Source organism: Podarcis muralis, chromosome 4 (genome assembly GCF_964188315.1).
Source record: "Podarcis muralis chromosome 4, rPodMur119.hap1.1, whole genome shotgun sequence".
In the NCBI taxonomy this organism is placed as follows: domain Eukaryota; kingdom Metazoa; phylum Chordata; class Lepidosauria; order Squamata; family Lacertidae; genus Podarcis; species Podarcis muralis.
Genome location: NC_135658.1, coordinates 25,766,932 through 25,787,225, shown reverse-complemented (window position 1 = coordinate 25,787,225; position 20,294 = coordinate 25,766,932). Strand labels below are relative to the sequence as shown.

At 39.1% G+C, this 20,294-nt stretch overlaps 1 protein-coding gene across 1 annotated transcript in view; it reads left to right on the top strand.

The window, feature by feature from the left end:
• The window catches only part of MIPEP (mitochondrial intermediate peptidase), a 50,388-nt gene that overhangs the window by 27,732 nt on the left and 2,362 nt on the right, over window positions 1-20,294 (top strand). The window contains exons 15-18 of the mRNA XM_028726347.2: window positions 1,893-1,967; window positions 6,827-6,946; window positions 15,519-15,640; window positions 18,167-18,240. Of these exons, the coding sequence (XP_028582180.2) occupies window positions 1,893-1,967; window positions 6,827-6,946; window positions 15,519-15,640; window positions 18,167-18,240 (391 nt within the window). The remainder of the gene's footprint in view (window positions 1-1,892; window positions 1,968-6,826; window positions 6,947-15,518; window positions 15,641-18,166; window positions 18,241-20,294) is intronic.

Here is a 20,294-nt window from a genome sequence, read left to right as displayed (position 1 = left end):
CTCAGAGGAGTAAAGGATTAACTGGCAAAGTAGCAATTACCAGCTTCAGAGAGTTAAGTTATATTTTCAGTTTAACATTTCTTTCATTATTAAGAAGAGGAAAGCTTTGGGTCCACCTGTCTTGCTTTTATCTGCAATGGTGCTGATTAGGCCTGTGTGTGGTCTAACATTTATGTCTCTGTTATATGTTTATGTTTGTATTCTTTACGGGGTTTTTTTGGGTGGGAGGGAGTGGGGAAAGAGATCTGCTTTTTTCTCGTTTAGAAATCATTCTAATCAAGGGGTCCATGTCTGGGGGCTAAGTCCCAGAATAGCAGTTGTACTACAGTGTGGAATAATTGTCTGCTGTTTAAATGGTGCAATTTAAATTACAGCTTTGCACACTGGATATTCTTAAGTTTTCAAAACTATACTGCTATTTTCTGGATGGGAAAATTATAGATCTTGTGTGGTTAACTACTATGGGAAGCATTTCAGTTTAGGAGCATTTCTTGCCCATTTTCACTTCCATCTAATTTGCTGATAATGTTTTTATTGGTTCTCAATAACTTTGATGCAGCTGCATTTGTTCTACTAACACGAGTAGTTTTTCTAGATGTCATAATTAGTACAGAACCTGACCATGTTGCTATTTTGTAATAGCAACAATTCTTTGATAGAACAGTTCTTAAGCACTTCAACTGTAAAGCTTCAGGCATGATTGAAGAGCTGTTTGTAAATTCCAGACATCTGTATTCCATTTTTGAAGCTACAGAGGCTCTTTAACAATTTGAAGGCTTTGGTCACACTGACACTCAGGGCACAAGTATAAATTAGTAAGAAGCATTCCGTGTTCAGTCTTCGCACTTCGCTCTATATTGTGTAGAAAAACTTAATCTGTTCCTTCATGTTGTTAGGGCCAGGTAAACACATATCAGGATGATCCCAGGAGAAAGGCTATATTATAGAGGAGAGGGGGAAACTGGACAAAAAGATATACAGTGTTGTTAGTAGCATATAGTTTTGTCTTCAAACTTCTAATTTATTTTATTCTCGCTGCATTTTTTTTAATGTGAGAAGCTATATCAAATGAAGCATCTTTCTTCTTACCTTTCTCCTCATAGCTAACAATAGATACTTTCTCCTATCATAAAACGGAGTGTTTGTTTGCCTGGAATAGTTTACCTGTCTGTGTATCTTGATGTGGTATGACTTTGAAACAAGAAGAGAGCTAGAGTTTCCCTGGCTGGCATGCAATACATCCACATGATGAGTTGTGTCTTATGGTTTGCCCAAGTAAGGAACATGTGATGTGATTGATTTCCTGTAGCTTCTCTTTCAGTTCTGCCCCTGCCTTTGCCCAAAGCAGACAAGGATTCTCTCTTTTTCCCCATCTGCCTTTGATCTCAAGTTTCCCCTTTGAATTTTTCCTTTCCTTTCTCCTTTGTGTTTTTCCTACCTCTTCACCACCACCACCCCAAAAATCTGGAGCAGAGATTCCATTTCTTCTTACCTGCTTTTTCTGCTGGTTTTATTCTCTTCTGTGAACCTTAACTTTTCTTCTCCTCCGCTGGAAGAAGATATTTTGTGTGACATGCTGATCCAACTATTGCTACTTCTTCTCCATGTCCTAAGCAAGCACCTGGCTATGTTTGTACTTGCACAACCATTTACCTTCTCCAGACTAGAAGGTAGCAAGGAAAGCCAAGCCAAGTGTCCTTTCATTAAACAATCAAGATGCGAAATAGGTGGTAGAAGCAACAGAGAGCCCCGAGCCATGTTCTTTTCCAGCATACAATTAAATACACATTTTACTTGCACGTGACTGTTACTTTGTCTGTTCACTGAGTCTATTTAAAAATTGTTTAAAAGATTTCCATCTCCCCATCTTTTTTTTTTAATTATTTTTCAAGCCATTGCCCAAACATATGGTGTCAAGACTCTGCGAATCTAAGAAAGTTTGTGCTGCTGCCGACATGCAGCTTCAGGTATGTTGTTTGCTTCTATGTGATTTTAACCTTACTATGAAGTTGGGAAAGATCTTAAGATTAGCACAGCATCATTTTAAAGTTATGACTCAGTGATGCAGATTCTTTGGCACATTTGTACAACTGTTGAATACTTAAAATGAATTACTTTAAAACTTTATGGGATTTTAATGTCACCGACTCTTAAGTGTAGAATGAGTTGCAGTTTGAAAGTAATACATATCCAAATAAACTTTTCTTAAAGCTAAAACTTGACAGTCAAAAGTCAATCTAAGCTTTTTAAAGTCTGCAATGCTGTTAGAAAAAGTTCAGGGAACTCTGTAGGGAAAGAGATTTCTACATTGTGCAGCAGCCAGTGAAAACCTGCTTCTATGGAATGATGTGAATTTTAACTCTGGTTTCTTCTTGACTTCAATTAAAAAAGAGACAGCCAGCTTCAGAAGCACATCTTCCAAACACTAGCGTGAATTCCCCTCTGCCTTAACTTGCCTCTAGTGCTAGTGCTGAACTAGGTTTCCTTTTAATCAGGATCTGAAACTGCAGTTTAAACTGGGGTTCAGATCCTAGTTTAAGGGCAAACTTGGTTAGTGTGAACTGGTTGAAGGTCAGTGCCAATATTTATCTGAACTCTAGTTATGGCAGAGTGGGAATGAAGAGAAGATGGGAGGATAGCTGCCTCCCACTTTTCTTGGTCATGGGTAACAAAGAGCCAGCATTACATCTGCACTAGCCCCATGATGTGCCTTTGATCTCTAAATTTAGTGCACAGATAGAATGATTGTTCATGCTTCCTTATGATAGATTATAGTGGGTTCCTGAATCTAAATGTCTTGCTTGTGACCTCTGGATTGGAGGATAAGGCCAAATAATGTGGGGCCTTATCAAAGCCAAATTGTGTTTTACTTTGTTTTTTGTTTCTTCTTTTTTCTTGTTTAATTTTGTGTTTATATATATATATATATATATATATATATATATATATATATATTAATAATAATAAAAGTCCCTCTAACTTCAGTGGGACGTCTGCAAATTAAGTGTGCATGGTGTTGCAGCTTTTTTGTGTGGATCCATTAAATAAAAGGCACTGGAAACTGTCAGCCTAAAATATGCAGAACATGCAGAACAAGAGCATGCAAGCCAAGTTTTCATTCTGGCAATGGACTTGAATGGTTCATAAGTTGCCATGTGCTTTTCCAAAAACTAATCATTCTAACAGAAGCAACATAATCTGTTAGAAATGTTTACATGCTTATTTCTAAAGACTCTGATAAATGCATAAGCCAGAACAAATCTATAACAAATAAATGCATTTCGGGGGAAATCACGAGCTAATCTAGTATGTAAATGTATTTATTTATTTATGAACCCAAATCTAATTTATTCTAAAGAGGAAATGCACTTGAACATTCTAAATGAGAACTGATTCTATTTTAGGTAATTTACGCACATAACATATTGGCTTAATCATAAAAAATCTTCCCCAAGGAAGTTCATCTCTAAGAAAATACTGAATAAAGCTTTCAGTTGTGTTTATTTTAATGAAAATGCATTTGGTTTGTTTATGGCTCTCAAATTATTAAAAGAGCTATTTTTAGGGAGATTAATCAGTGAACGAAATAATTAGAACTTGTAACTTATTGGGTAAGAAAATCACCTGGTATCTCCCTTTTCATTTATTTCCCTTAACATGAGATAGAGTGCTTGAAGAATATGAATGAATGAAGGAATGAATGAATGAATGAATGAAACAAGTGGAGGGCAAGTACATAGAATGCTTTTCTTGAGCCCTTGCAGTATACTATCTGAACTGAGATCAGTAGGTGTAGGAATGAAAAATCACAGGAGACGAGAGAGGCAGGTGTAACATGAGGCGTCTGGCCTGGGCGGACCCTGGGAGCCTCTTTTATTGAATATTACAAACATTGCCACAGGTGTGCTTGTCGCTGATTGGTTGATACATAAGCATAAGGCGGGAATTACATGTGAGAGGTGGGGATTACGTGTGATCATTTATTATCGATGGATTAAAGGCTGGGAATCGAAGCTAGAACTAGACAGGCATGAAGCCTCCTAGAGATTAATATGGCACAAACAATTACTAATGATGGATCATGGCATGAAACATTCCTACAAGTAGGGGGATCTCTGAGTTGATCATGAGGTCCCAATGATGGAGAAAACCGTCCTGTCTTTTCTCAGGTTTGCCACTTAAAAAATATACCATCCTGGAACATGCTGAGCCCTTCTGTCATGACATCAAGAGCTGTAATAGCAGTCACTTTTCTCTCCCTTGGCAGTCATAGCAATTTCTCCAACACCAAGCTTGCTTTGGAAATTGCAGGGTGACTAAGAGTTATGCATAGGTCACCCACCTCATCCCACAAAGAACAAGGACAGTCTGAAACATAATTGTGGTTAAATGTCTGTCTCCTCCAAGCCTCTACAGGATATCAAGGCTTAGATAATTACAACTTTAAATTCTTAGCTCTTTCCCCTTCAGTTCTCTCCAAACCCACAGTTTGACTGGGAATATTTGGAATTCCAAGTGTAGGGTAGAGGCTTTTCGTTCTTCTTTCACGTATCCCAAGAGTCTTTTCTGAACTGTACTGTTTCACATGGGTAGTTGCATTTAAACCCTCATTGCACACAGTCCAGCTCTTTCCCTCATGGCTTATATTTTTAGGTGCAAGGATCTTTAAAAAAACAAACAAACAGATGAGGTGGTCCAAAATAGAATAACCCTCCTGCAATCTGAAGTAATTTAATTTTTGCTCCACCAAAAAGCAGACTAAGGGAGCCTCCAGGCAAAAGTACTGACATATCTATAAAAGTTGTAGAGCTTCATAGTAATTGAGTTTTTACAGGCCTCTCACCAGATGAGAGATAAGTGGGTGGCAAGGTCATGTTATAATGTTCTGTGCCAAGTTCCACAGAGCACAGGACTGATAAACCGGTGGTTCTTTGTGCCAAGAAATATCTTGGTGCAATTCAATCAGTGTTAAGCATTTTTCAGCCATGTTGCCTTAATTGGGAAAGAGAAGCACATGAAACCTAAAAGTCGGTAACTCTGGTGATTCAATCCTCTCATTTCATTTTAGATATACTTTCTTACAAAATCTTATTTTCCATCCAAATTTCTAGTGCGAGCTCTTTTGTGGGATGAGAGATTGTGGCAGTACTGGGAGGACACCAGAACCCTGTCTTTATGTTCTAAGACTGGTTTGAAAAGGACCTGGAAAGGAATTCTCCCCACCACTATAGTTTTCCATGGGAATTTATGTGGTACAATACTGGGGTTTGGTTTTTCTTGAAGATGTTCTTCTCATGGTTTGGAATCCACATCTTGCCACTCCCACAAAGACTGCAGTGGGGACAATGACTGCAACCCTGTTAAAATAAAATAAAAAGACAGTATATTTTTAATGTACAGCAACCATTCATGACTCAAATTAATTATAATTTGATTCTTTATAACTTTGCTCTAGGCTTTGATTGATAAGACCAGTTATTAAGATGTCAAAAGCAAAAAATGGAGTAACACCCCCCCCCCCGCCGTTTCTGCAATGTTTCTATATAAATAGCACATCAATGATGGCCTCAATCAAAATTTGGCTAGAAACCAGCCATATGTCCCAGCCTGCCTTCAATATATTAGCTGCTGTTCAAATACCACTGCAAAAATATGCTGGGGGATCCAACATAGGGCTTGATTTCTCCTCTGCTTTCCTGTCTCCCTGACTTGTTCCTATTAACCCCAGGCATTTAGCTAGAAATTAGTACTGACGCAAGAAGTGGAAGCCTTGGATTTGCTCAGGTGTCCTTTTATAACAGCTGTGCAGAAATAAAGATCCTGAGGGCTGTGTGGAGGACGCTTTTGTAATACAAGTGTCGCTAAGACACGTGCATACCTACCTGATGCGACAGTATGGTATCTTTTAAGGATCAGGCTGAAGTCCTATGGATGTATGGTGGCTTCCTTTTGAAAAAGCAGGATTTTTGTGCATACACAAGACTTGAGAATGGGAACATCATAGGAAGGTGTATTGGGCAGAATCAGATCACCATCTAGCTCAGTATTATCTATGCTGATTGGCAGTAGCTGTCCAAGTTTACAGACAGAGATCTTTCGGAGATGCCAGGGACTATAGCTAGAGTCTTCTCCATAAAAACTATATGCTCTTTTACTGAACTAACACTCTTCCTCAGTATTGAACATATGAACAGAATTATGTTTTTATTTTTGTGGGGGGGTGGCGGTGCTGTGGTCTAAACCACTGAGCCTCTTGGGCTTGCTGATCGGAAGGTCGGTGGTTCAAACCCCCGCAGCGGGGTGAGCTCCCATTGCTCTGTCCCAGCTCCTGCCAACCTAGCAGTTCAAAAGCACGCCAGTGCAAGTAGATACATAGGTACCGCTGCAGCAGGAAGGTAAATGGCATTTCCGTGGGCTCTGGCACTCATCACGGTCCTCTGTGCGCCAGTAGCGGTTTAGCCATGCTGGTCACATGACCTGGAAAACTGTCTGTGGACAAACGCCAGCTCCCTCGGCCTGAAAGTGAGATGAGCACCGCAACCCCATAGTCGCCCTTGACTGGACTTAACCCTCCAGGGGTCCTTTACCTTTTACCTATATATTTAGAAGCCGCCCAGATGGCTGGGGCAACTCAGTCAGGTGGGCAAGGTACAAATAATAATAAAATTAGTATTATTCTGAACGTTATTCTGTATTACTCTCATGAAGAAAAGCAAGGGAATGCATGTATTTTAATCTCTTTTATTCTGCTGCATGTCTGAATTTGTTTACCACATGCTGAATAGCAAGAGTGAGCCATAGCTCAGTATATATATTATCTATCTAGATCTTTTATGCTGTCTTGGACCAAATATACCATGGGAAACATCCTCTAGAGAAGTCAACCACAGAGATTTTGAAAGAAACTCAAGAGAAATTCTATGGATTGCCATACGTTCCTAATACTGTGAGTACCATATTTCATGCGGATTGATATTTTAAAAGAAAACTAAGGTTAATGGACTTAGTCATGTTCATTAATTTCTGAGTAAAAATTAGTTGACTACCACCCAAATGATTTTATGTTATCATTTAAAAAAGTTTTTATCTGTGGAACTGTTTTATATCTGTTATTATATTGCAAATTGCTTTGGGATGACTCATGGGAAGCAATTCGCAAGTGAAATAAATGCTACTAGTAATAATATAGCTTGAGGTGAGGAGTCTAACATTCAAAATAGGAGGGGCAAGTAAAAACGTCCTTGAATAAGACCAGTGACTTGGATGTCTGGACTCCAGCCATAGTTTAGGCTTACTGCAAAGCATAGAAAAAAATCTTGAGACTACTTAAAAATGTTTGGCTGTTACTTCTTTTTCAATTTCCTAAAGGGTATAATGTAATCATTAGGCTGCGTGCATTTTACACAAGTGAGGCTACAAACAGTTTAAATATGCATTGAAGAACTTCTGAGTGTTTTTATAATGTTGTACAGAAAGCAGAAGTGGGTCATTTTTAAGTGAAATATATGTTGTGGTCAGTGTGGCTCTTTCATTCAATTTGCAAACCCAGGAAATTCAAAAAATCAGATTTTAGAGACGCTTGTGAAAACATCCTTTAGTTTTGGAATGCTTGTAACTTGCTGCTTCAGCCAAAGTGGAAAACCCATTTGTTTATACAAATTGTATACCCTTGGATTAACTTTCAACTGGGTCATCTTAAAGTACACTGTAAAACCAGGTTTTACGAGACTGCGTGTAGGAAGAGGAAAATTAAATGAATGTGTAACAATCCCTTTGTGGATTTTTCTGTAAATAGTCTCTGGTTATTGTTTTATAAAGGTGGTTTCATAAACTCAGCATTCATTTCAAAACCATAACAAAGTTAGTACTTTGAAAACCAGCTCATGAATCTTGGATTGCTTTTTTTTTTTAAAAAAAAAAAGAGAAGCCCTTTCATTTCTTCATTTGAACAGAAAAGCTGCAGATAATGATCACAAGAAAACTGAATCCCACTTAGGTCCCATTGAAATCAATGGGGCAAGTTAGTTGTGACTAACTGGAGCTATTAATTTAGTAGAGCTTAAGCCAACGATCTTTCTTTGAAGTGAGGCCAACACTTTTCAGGAAACACTTCCCCCCAGCTATTCACAGTTCTTGAAGCAGAATGTTTGGAAGTTGTCAAATTGTAAACCACTTGAAGCTTTTAAGGAAAAACTGACCTCATGAAATTCAGCCCTTTATGATTGTAGCATTAGTGCTTTTTTAGTAATAGGGTTGTGCCAGAAGTGGTTTAGTCATGCTGGCTACATGACCCTGAAAGCTGGCTGTGGCGAAACGCCGGCTCCCTTGGCCTGAAAAGCGAGATGAGCGCCACACCCCATAGTGTGACTGGACTTAACTTCCCAGGAGTCCTTTACCTTTACTTTACCTTTTGGTAATAACGTTGCATTTTGCTTACACATTGAGGGGCTGCTGGCTTCCCCCTTCAGACTGCATCCCCTACCCTCAAGAGTCGCTCAGGGTGGCTGGAATTCCCTGGGATCCTGTGTAGTGTGGCATAAAGTCTGCAGCCTGTGAAAAATGGGGTCCCCCTCCCCTACTTTCTGTGTGACTGAATGGCCTTCCCCCATAATGTATGGGGAGTTTGGACACAAGTCATATGCATTCTATACAATTTGGGAGCTTTCTTCTGAAGCCTGCAGACCTCATTGACCCGCATGTAGCAGTGAGCATATATAGGACCAGGGATGTGATTAGATTTTGCCAGAGCCTGGCTTGGAAATGAATTTCTAGGATACTTAAAAGTGTGCCTTAAAGGAGACGTTAACTTTTAGAAATTCTGGACTACTCCCTGCAACACCCTTTGCTAACCTGGATCAATATCTGGGTCACAGAAGAGTTCCTAGTCTCTCCATGCTAGCTACCAAAATGACCTCTCCTCTCCGTCCTTTACTTACTTGTAGCTGCAGCAACTGCAAAAGGGCTTGCAAAGGAAGGAAGGACCCTCCGCATTGTCCCAATATGCCACTCTTCCCGGGCACTATGGCCATGTGATATGCCTTGGGAAGACTCCAGTTCCCAAGAGCCACTGCTCTTTTAGCCCTGACATGCAATAATCCATTAAAAAGCTATAATTAATAGTTCAAGGACCATATGGTATCTTTCCAGAAACACCTAAGTGGTTAATTGAATGTGAAATTCCTTTCCTCTTCTCCAATATAAACTACTACAAAAATATTTATATCCCTTGTCTTGCTGGGTTTATTTATGAGTTGGTAATAAAAACACAGAAGTGTTATAAATTGAAACTTTAATCTCTCGTTTGACTCGCTTTTCAAAATCTCAGGGTGCATTTTTCATTTTGTTTTTTACTTTCCTATTCCTGACTTTAGAATACCCCCTCTTCCTGTATTATTTTAAGCTGCAACTGTACACACTTACCTGTGTGTGCACAGTTCACATATGTTCACATTAGAGTTGGACTTAAATTATTTATGTAATTATTCATTGCATTTATATCTCACCTTTTCACTAAGGAGTTCAAGGTGGCATTCTTGGTCCATTCATCCCCATTTAATCCCCACATCAATCCTGTGGGGTAGGTTAGGCTGAGAAGCTCTCATGGCTGAGAGGAGGATTTGAACCCTAGTCCCCCCAGCTCATAGTCCAACACTCTATAACTGTTACTCTACACTGGCTATGCATAGGTTTGCACTGTTAAAAAGCAATTTTGCAAGTTAGCAGAAAACGGAAAATAATACTTGGGGCCATATGTATTTGAGGCGGTTGCTGATGACCCATTCTCCCAGAAGATTTAAATGGAGGCTTAAAATCCATTGTCTATGAGGACATAAACATGTTAGGAGGGCCTTGCTGGAACAGAACAAAGGCCTGTCTAGTCCAGCATCCTCTCTCCTGCAATGGCCAACCCCATGCTTTTGTGAACCAGGGCATGAAGGCAGCAGCCCTCCCCTACTCTTGTACCATATGGCTACCGTGGCTAGAAACAATCCCAGTGAGTAGATTGCTTTCCCTACAGGAAAACAGGGCATTTACTGAAGAGGCAGAATTCCCATATTTAAGATATTCTGCACTTATCGCCATCTTTGGGTTATAAAATAGCTAAGAGAAGGTACCTCATTAAACATGTAAGCTTCTTTGAGTTACCAAGAAGACTCTCAGGGAGAATGAGCAACCTAATCACAAAATCTTTACCACTTCATAAACATACAGAACAGGATGACCCATAGGGGATTATAAAATGTTGCAATAACTTAATAATGCTGTTTGCCCATACATTCACACAAAGAGAGTGATAGCATCAGAGGCAACCTTAAGTCCCCCCCCCCTCCCCCGATCAGAGACCAGGAAGCAGTTTTGTTGTTGTCTAGTCTAATGGAATGTTGTACAGGGTGGGATTCTAGGAGACTCAAGGACATTTTCACTCTGGGTGGGTGGGTAGGTAGTTCAGTGGATAGGTTTTGCTTCACTTTCTACCAGATTGCCATCTTTTGGCTTGGGAAAGCGGTCCTTGCCAGCAACCGTGGCTTTTATCATTTATTTACTTGTAACTTAACTTGCTTTTACAGCATTTGCCTTATTAGTTCACTTGCCTAAGGCATGTATCTCTGGTCTGATTCATCTTGTTCATTCCTGCTTTCTGAAGCATAGCATTCATGAATTTCATTGAGTGTTGTTATGCTAGAATGCCTTTTCCGTACATCACATACAGGGCCAGGTTACCTTTAATGAAACGCAATTCTCTTTACAGCCCAAGACGTAGTGAAACAGACCATCCCTTTGCAGGCGCTGCATTGCAAAACACAGGGAGGTATTGAACTATGTTTTATTCAGAAGAGATCCATGGAAATTAATGAATGTGGCTAATGTCCATCAACTTTAAAAGGTCTACTCTGAGTAAAACCTGATTGAATATCACCCACAGTATTCTACAAGCTTCACAATACTATTATGTTGCTGGCACATGCTGGTATGCTTGTCCTTATATTTGCTGTCATGTTACCTGTTCCTTAATGAAAACAGTAAACTAGCCCCAAAACATTTTCATGCATCAAAACATTTTGACATACAATTAATTATCCTGAAGGAGGCTATACACCCGATTGCAAAGCCTTTCTCTTTAAACCATACTTTATGTGGTACAGTACTTTTTTCTAATTACCCAGGACACCCTTTAAGGATATTGTTGAAGTTTTCATTATAAATGAAGATCAATAGGGAGATATCATGTTAGGAGAAATTATAGCTTCTGATTTACAGTCTTGTTACTTCTGATTTGCCTGCCAGTTTAAATAGTTAATCCCCATTCCGTCCATATTAATAAACATTCTACTGATGTGAATAAAGATTTGCTTCCATATAAAAGCATTCTGGATCACCTGAAATTGACAGATTTTTTTCATTCTAGACTAATTCTCTATAACTTGAAGGGTAGCAAACTCTTTCACAAACATGTTTGGCTAAAAAAAGTTTATTTTTAAATAATTGGCTCTGGAGTTCTAAAATCACAGCAGGCAACTCTCTCCTCCCCTAAATTCTCAAGCCAATTGAGTGAGAGCAGTGCTTCCTGAAAAGGCATACACTTGAAGGAATCAGAAAATTACCAAACATCATTTTCTGACAGTTGAAAAGATTCATGCAAAGCAATTAGTACTTTCAGCACAGCCCTAAGTAGGTCTGTATTAAGTTCTACCATGTTATCTTCAGCTTTAAAATCTCTCTGCTTTTGCAAATGTTAGGTCATAATTTGATGTAGTGATCTCCAACATTTTGCTCCATAATTCCATCAAGATTTGACTAACTCAGACTGCTTACAGCTTTAAAGTTTAACTGACCCCTTTAGATAGCATATGGCTGCAGTTTGCCTCAAAGCTTTTTTGTGTGCTAAATTGAATGTAGGGTATTGTATTAATGCACTTATAATTATGTTTTATAGTCCTAGAATATAACAAATGTGTGTTTTATTTAAGACTCTTGGCCACAAGAGAGCAGTTAGCTTTTCATCCTTTCTAATAAAAATCATGTATGGGGTTTTTGGAAAACGTTCAGACAAGATAATCATTGGTGGATTGATGGTATGTTGATGGGAAGCAGGCATCTTTAAGTATTAATTTTTGTAGCTCAGTCATGCACCTTTATTTCTGTCTCTTAAACTATATGAAAAAAACAGGAAGGAACATGACCTGCAAATGGCATGTTATCACAACCTCTGGGCTATGCTATAGAGCACATCACGATTTAATAAACTCTTGGAATGTTTTCCTGCAGCTTTTTCAAGACTTATTACATATTTAACTGGAGCAGTTGGTGTAGTTGAAGACTTCATCAACTTGCTTGCAAGTTAGAAACATGACCTTCAGTAAGGTGTAGGTTTTACTTATTTGTGCATGTAGCTGCAGGCTGGGTGAGTTCCCAAATGGAATTTGAAACATGAGGGTTATTTTTATAGTTGAAAAGATTATATTGTGCAGTGACAGAAATGTGGATTATAAGCCGCAATTGAAATGAGAGTTAAAGTATGAAATGGGAAGAACACCACTCTTTCGCACTTCCTCCTTCAGCTCTATAGACTTTTCAGTGCTAAGCTAGGTGGGAGCAAGTATGTGATTCAACAGCTTGCTCTTGACTGCCTAATCATGGTGACATTAGCACCATATCCTGCAGCTGTGTAGTGAGGGAAGTAAATCCTGCAGCACAACCCATTAATCTGCCATTCTCTAAATGAATGGTTATAATAAAAAAATACTTGCATGAAAACATTCTGTGATGGTAAAAAATGCCTTTAGGATGTTGTGACATGCAAGATCCCCATCCTGTCTGTGTCCATATCTACACCTAGTTTCATGCAATACAACAGTTTTGTGCGATATCACTGTGGTGCATCTGGAGACTCTGGCTGTTGACGGTGCACCAAACTGACTCAGCTTGCAACACATTCATATTTTACACTAGTGAAACAGGTGTTGTCTCACATTAATCAAAGGATCAAGCCAAAAGCTCTTCCCTTTAAATCATTCTGAGGGCTTGGTTGCAATCAAGATCCCTCATGGGAATGCGTTTGTCTGGAATCAGTTGGATGAAGTCACAAATGCCAGGACTTCAGAAGTGATCCACTGCTAATGGAATGCAATAGAAAGGTACTCCCTTCTTCTTCTTCTTCTTCTTCTTCCTCCTCCTCTTCTTCTTCTTCTTCTTCTTCTTCTTCTTCTTCTTCTTCTTCTTCTTCTTCTTCGCAACTGGAGTATGGAGCTGATCAGTTCCTTTCTTTCCAGTCAGTGCATATAGCAGCAAACCTGTGGTCCTATTGTTAGTCAAGAGAAGGAGGTGGCACTCCTACCCCCTTTCAATGCCTTTTAATAACAGTTAATCTACAGTCTCTCACATTAAGTGAGAAGCACCACATTAGGGATGGGAGGGTGTTTCCCCATAAATCAATGTCAATTTATAAGAAGGGCCCAGCTTCAAAAAATGTGTATCCAGAGTGATAACACGACTCAACCAATGCCCTATGTTAACTGAGCATGCATACACCTCCCCAAGAATCTTCTGCAATGCTTGTTTGAGTGTAGATCTGCTGAGGCTCCTCACAGGGAAGTCAATATTGAAAGGGGTTCCTGCAAACTAGTTAGCTGAAAACCACTGCACCAGAAGATCAGAAAAATCCTCTTTTAGAGGCTCAGAGAGGGAAAGAGAAATCTGAAATAGTAGGGAAAACATCTATATTCTTTCACACTTTGGTAAGGTCTGTTTGGAAATAATTCAGATCCTGGGCATGTAAAGAATGGTTCCATTGAAACCTTTCAAGCTAAAACTTCAAATCCTCAGATGAAAGACTTATAATAGACTATAATAAAAACCAACATGTTTTATTAATTCAGCCTATATTCCCAATATGTTTTAAATGTGTTTTGTGTGGTGGATTATAGCTAAGGGAGTGGTTTCCTTTTTTTTGGGGGGGGGGGATGTTAAGTTCAAATGTTGTTGCCAAAATACTTCTTCACTGTATGTAGAATAATCGGACTTGAAGGTTAACTCCTTTTCAGATCTAGTTTAGAGGGAATTAGGGTACAGCTTGAAGTTTGGTAACTTGATTTAAAAGCTACAGGACCATTTTCATTACATGTTTTTCTTTTAGTGTAGCATATAACCTGCAAACAATTATAGGAATAATCTAGTCCCTTTGTGGCAGAGCATGAATTTTGCTTGGTAGGAAGAAGAGAGATGCATTTTCTCATTAATTATTTGAGAGACACTGTTTGAGTTCTAGCTTGTTAGCATGTACAATCCTGTGCATACTTACCTAGGAGTAAGCTTCACTGCATAGAATCAGACTTGCTTCCAGTTAAATCTACATAGGATTGTGCTTCACATCACCTAAAGAATAATGTATTAAATATCTATTCTGTTTTAGAAAAATAAATTCTGAATGAATTGACTAGTATACTAACCCAGCTAGCTTCAAACAGGATTTAAAATAAAACCAAATAAGTAAATTAAAATGTATATATGAATTTGTTCTTTATAAATGCCAAGTAAGGTTTATTATAAATCATTACTAAATGTGCTGAAAACAGGCTCCTTAAAATTCTGTCAATACCCAACATGCTTTGAGAGACAATCTGGTTTTTGTTTTGTTTTGTTTTGTTTTGTTTTGTTTCTGGTGGTCTGCTGCAGGCTTACCTTTCTGGCTTTTATGAAAAGAAAACGCCAACAGTAATTCTAACCAGTCATCCCTGTAAATCGATTCCAGTCTCTGTTCCTCATTAAGTGATTCAAAGAGCTCCGGAGCCTGTGTGCAATTTTTTGGGGTGCCAGTTTCCTTGTTTCCACTTGGATTCTGTGGAAACTTGGGCAAGCCAATGAGCCTTTTTGCTGGACTCTGCGAAGTCACAATCCAGGAGAGATTTTACTCATTTTAATAGCATAGCACTCAGTGCTATTTAACAACAGTACTTAGAGGAAAAATCAAAGCATGAATCATAAATCCCTGACAGTTTATGGACAAATAGCAGCAGAATTACAGATGATGGTAATCTGTTTTAAATATACAAACAAAGCAATGAAAAATGGCATGTTGTGTGTGCATCTCGCCTACCTCTGAGCCTGTATTTTGACATGTGGGAAGATGTTCTGGAAAACAGGACATGTCTCTGCTGTGATTTTGTTTTTGGCAGACTGTTGCAGGCTTACCTTTTCCAGGTGCAACCTTATGTGTACCTAGATGGAAACTAAAACATAGTGACACTTATAACATGTAAACTGTGGTTTTTCTTTAATCCCCCAAAAGCAACAATGATGGATATAATGAAATGCACCTGCAGTTCTCAAGCCAATTGTTCTTCGGTACCTTTTGCACTGTTTATAATAGTTTCTTAAGATTAGAAAAGCTGAGATGTTGCCATTTTGTTTTTTAAAAAAGACTTAAGGGTAATATAACATTTTTTAAACTGATGCTTTAGTTTCATAACAAACTTTCTGAAGAATGACAGGGTTTATTCTTTTCCTCCCCTCGCATACAGGCTTGGCAACTCAGATTCAACCATCTTGTGGGCTATGGGGCCAAGTATTATTCCTACCTCATGTCCAGGGCTGTCGCATCCATGGTTTGGAAACAATGTTTCGTACAGGATCCTTTCGACAGGTACAAAAAAATAAAATAAAGGCGTGTTGCTGTGCAGTTTCCATCTTTAACATGGTTCTTTTACTTCCGATAGCATTTTTTGAAATTCAGGGGTAAAACACAGCAAAGCAAAGATAATTTATTCTCGGTAGAAGTCAGATGTGGAGAGATGAGAGGAGTGGTTTGTTTTAAAGAATTGCAAATGCATTGGGTTCTCCAGCTTCCTGTCTGTGTTTATGAGTAGGTAAGGACTGCGGGAAAAGCAGGCTGGAACCTCAGCCAGTGTATGCACACATTCAGGGCACAGCAGAGCAGGAGCATTTTCTGGATGACCAGGGAACCATGCTTGCACTCTTGGTAGATGTCAGCTTAGACCTCTGGCACCAGGTTTGCTTCCCCATCAGAACCCTTTTGTACCTCTTGTTCTGACATTTGCGGAGTATGATGGGGTGGGGGATAAAATGGAATGGGGGAGCACCAGAGAATAAATCTCCCTCCATTGTCCCTGATTCAGAACTGCTAATGACAATAGAGTGCTACGGATTGCCTTCCGCTAGAGCAGTGGTTCTCAACCTGTGGGTCCCCAGATGTTATTGGACTACAACTCTCACCATCCCTGAGCTCTGGTCTTGCTGGTTAGGGGTGATGGGAGTTGTAGTTCAACAACATCTGCAGACCCACAGGTTGAGAAAGGCTGCACTAGAGGGTTGGGTAGTTGCCATTGTGAAATAAAACCATTTTCAGTACGCTTAATTGATTGCTTTCTGAACAGGCCTCCTGTGCTTTTCTTTTTTCTTTTCTTTTCTTTAACATTTTTTTACATTGTTTCATTCAATTGCACATTTTATCATTCTTTACAATACATTCCACATTATACTACCTATCTATGTGTGTATTTATATATTTTCCTTATTCCTATCCTTGTGACTTCCCTCCACCCGAGCTCAGCTTCTTTTGTTTTTCATTACTTTTATATTGTGTTATACATATTGTTTACATATTCCCCAATAACCATCTTTCCATATTTTAACTTTAACTTTACGAACTTCCATCAATGCATATCAATATCTTTGTTTTGGAACAATGTTTTGCCATATATTCTTCTACACATTCCCATTCTTTCCTCAGTTTCTGATTGGATTGAAATCTAATAGCTGCCAACAATTTGGCCAATTCTGTATACTCACAGAGTTTGTTTTGCCACTCCCTTATTGAGGGGACCATGTCCCTTTTCCAATTTTTAGCAATCAATATTCTGGCAGCTGCTGTAGCACATAAAAACACCTTTTTCTTGTCATTAGGAATGTCCATTGAGACTATACCTAATAGGAACGCTTCTGGCTTTTTCTCGAATGATGATTTAAACATCTTTTTTAATTCTTCGTGAATACTACTACAGAATTTTTTAATTTCCCTGCATCCCCGCCATACATTATACATCGTTCCTTCTCAGGCCTGTGCTTTTCGTAGGTGGCTGCCATTGCAGCACTACAGCCGCAAAAGCAGCACCTGCTGAAAGGCTGCACGCCTCCATTACAGTCAGTTGTGAATACTGTAGGAAGTTTGTCCCATGTGGAACTTGCCATTCTAACCCGTGGATCTTTAGGGACTCTTAGGAAACAGGCTTATTCCACTTCATTTAACAAAGAAACATATTTTGCACAGCTAAACTCGCCACATCAGAACTCATCAGTGCACACTTGTTGAGGAGCCATCCCCAAATGGATGGGAAATGCCTCAAATCAATGAAGGTTTGAGGCAGGTAGAGAATTTTGCAGGGAGTTGAGAAGCTTGGAGGAAGTCTGAAGAGCATGTCCAAGGGGCCTCTCTTCCTGCTAGGAGCAGCATGTTTTCCAAGCTCCGAAGGCAGAGTGGGATTCTCTGACTTACCCTTGACATAGCATGGAAACCTGCACCTGCTTGGATGCCTATCTGCTTACAGAAATGCAGTTCCCATGTGGTGATGCACATGCCAATCATCCATTCCTTCTTAATCCCATTAACTCAACCTGGATTTTTCTAGGGGATAAGTTGCTGTCATTTAAAGAACTTCCTGTCAGTGAGTAACATCACAGTGTTTAAAATCAAAACCACATGACTATTAATGTTGGAACTGGTCCAGGTCCTTTCTCTGCTGCCTATTTTAGTGTGAATGATACGATTGTGTACTGAAACGTGAAATTTCAGCCTCTGAATTTCTTACAATTCTGTAAAGCAAAGATAACACAGACGTTTCACACTTTTCCAATTCAACAATGAAAGCTTACTGTTTGGTGTATGTGTTGCGAGTGGCAACACCAACAAAATGATATGAGATACAGATATGTAGATAGATATATTGCTTTGGTTACAGCTCCAATCTTTCAAGCTTAGCTTGCTCCAGTGTAACTTTATTTATAGTGTGCGTTTCTGAAATGGACATGTGAGTTTGAAGCGACAGGCTTCATTAGATCTTTATCTGCAAGGAATCCGGAGACAGGTGTGACAGGAATCTGAGCTGGTTGTGATTGCAGGTGGCTGTAATAACAATACCATCTTTTCCTTCAGGGCAATGGGTGAACGTTACCGTAGAGAAATGCTAGCACATGGTGGAGGAAAAGAACCCATGCTCATGGTCCAAGGTAATATAAAATATTGTCACAGACTGGTTTCCCCCCCAGTACACTTATTTGGACAAAGACTACTGCTTGTACTTTAAAAACAAAAAAAACAAAACCCTGCAAAGTAAACTTCTTTACCACTGTGCCCTTTTCACTGCTCTTTTAGATAGCATTTGCTAAAGGGCACACACGATACAGCCATCCACTTCTTCAAACTCTTCTTTGCTGAGGAATGAATGCAGCTATCTGCTTTTAGAGGAAGCTGAATATGGGGGCTGGCCCCTAACTGGTCCTCGATATTTTGATAGAGCTAATTAATACAATTTTGAGTAACGTCATGTTAGACGTTAAGTGAATATTCACTTCAATGTGATATATTATTTGCAGGTGTAATGGGTAATTGCAGCCTTAGCTGTAAGTTGCTATAACACCAACTTAACGAAACAAGCTAACGGAACCAAAATCATCGTGAAGTAATGAAAGGAACAGGACAGCAACATTTTGCCATGGTTTTTACAGTATACCAATTGCTGGTGTTTGAAGGCTAGGAAAGGTGTGGTTAACCCATGTACTGTAATATGGAAGGTGCAGTACTTCAAAGGAGGCAACTTCCATAGTTGCCCCAGGCTTGGGAGGGACTGAGTGAAAATTACAGTCAGACTTATGCCTAAAATAAATTCACAGGTTTTAAAACAGCAGCTGCCTTTGTTAGATCTCTTGGAACTCAAGAGCCATGTATTCTGTATATATCACATACATTATAGTCCCTAAGGAACTATCGTCGTTACTATAGTCATTTGATCCTTGTGTTTTCAAACAGTGGGAATGTTGGCTTGGAGGGTGTGGATTTTTTTATGTGTCTGGTAAATCATGAATTTGTAACATTAGCCTAAGTTTGTAAGACTGAAGAGAGTGTTTCGTAAATATGACTATAGTGCAGGCTGTTCATTGCTCTCAGTGTTTCTCTGTTGAGACAATGGAAGTGTTTGCCTTGGGCCATTTCATGTTTTGGAAAGGGTAATAGCCCCTGTGCAAAATGAGGATTGCCTGTAATTCCCCAAAGGGACTGTTGTTAAAACTATGTTATGCTATCAGCAGTTCGATAACTGGAGGCTGCAATTAAGATAAGATGGAGAAAATGTTTGATTTAAGTATATCTGACAAAAGACTAATTCAGTTCAGTTATAGGATTGTAAAATGATTATGTTGATAAATTTATCACTGATATGAATAATATGACATACTACAGTATATACCTGCAATTAGCTATTTAACCTGGAACTCAGTATGATTTTTAAGTTTTTAAAAATTTCATTCATTTTTTTTAAAAAACCAACAACTTCCCCCTCATTCGTCCCACACATACTACAGGGCTCAAGGCGTCCTCATTTTGGCTGTGCTTGTAAACTCTGTTACCGATTTTTACTTCCAGAGAGAGAAACAAGGAGCGATGAGCAGTGGTTTCAGGGGCAGGAGAGAAGTGGCTTATTGTGAGAAAGCGGGAAAATGGCTGTGGGCAGAACTAGTATTTGGAAACCTTACAAAACTGTTTTATCAGTGTCAAATGGAAATTTATTGTCCAGACCGCAAAAGTGTTACCAAAAGTGAAGGGGGTTCAAAGAGTCATCACTGCCATATAGCTGATGCAGGCAGCCGGCTTCTGTAAAAATCTCAAGAGACCATTCCCCTCCCCAGCTTTTTTATTGCAGTTCATTTGTGTTTCAGAAATACGGGCTCCCTTAATATTCCTCCTCAGATAACTAAATGCCTGTATTAAAGCATGCCATATTTTTAATCGTCTAGGTATTAACTTTGTTTTATTCTACCAAGAGGCAAAGTAGCAAGCATGGCCCATGTTCAGGGTGCTTCTTATACTGCCTTTGATGATGAAATATGATCTGACTAAATTTTAATTCTCCTTTTTATTTTTCTGCACTATTCATCAACTTTCTTTAAGGGCATTCTTGTTCTTACTTGCAGTGTACATATTTTAGGCTTAATTAAAATCACGATGCGCTGAGATCCTAGCAAGGAACTCTTAGAGTAACCGCTTCAAATTGCCTCAAGATCTGGAC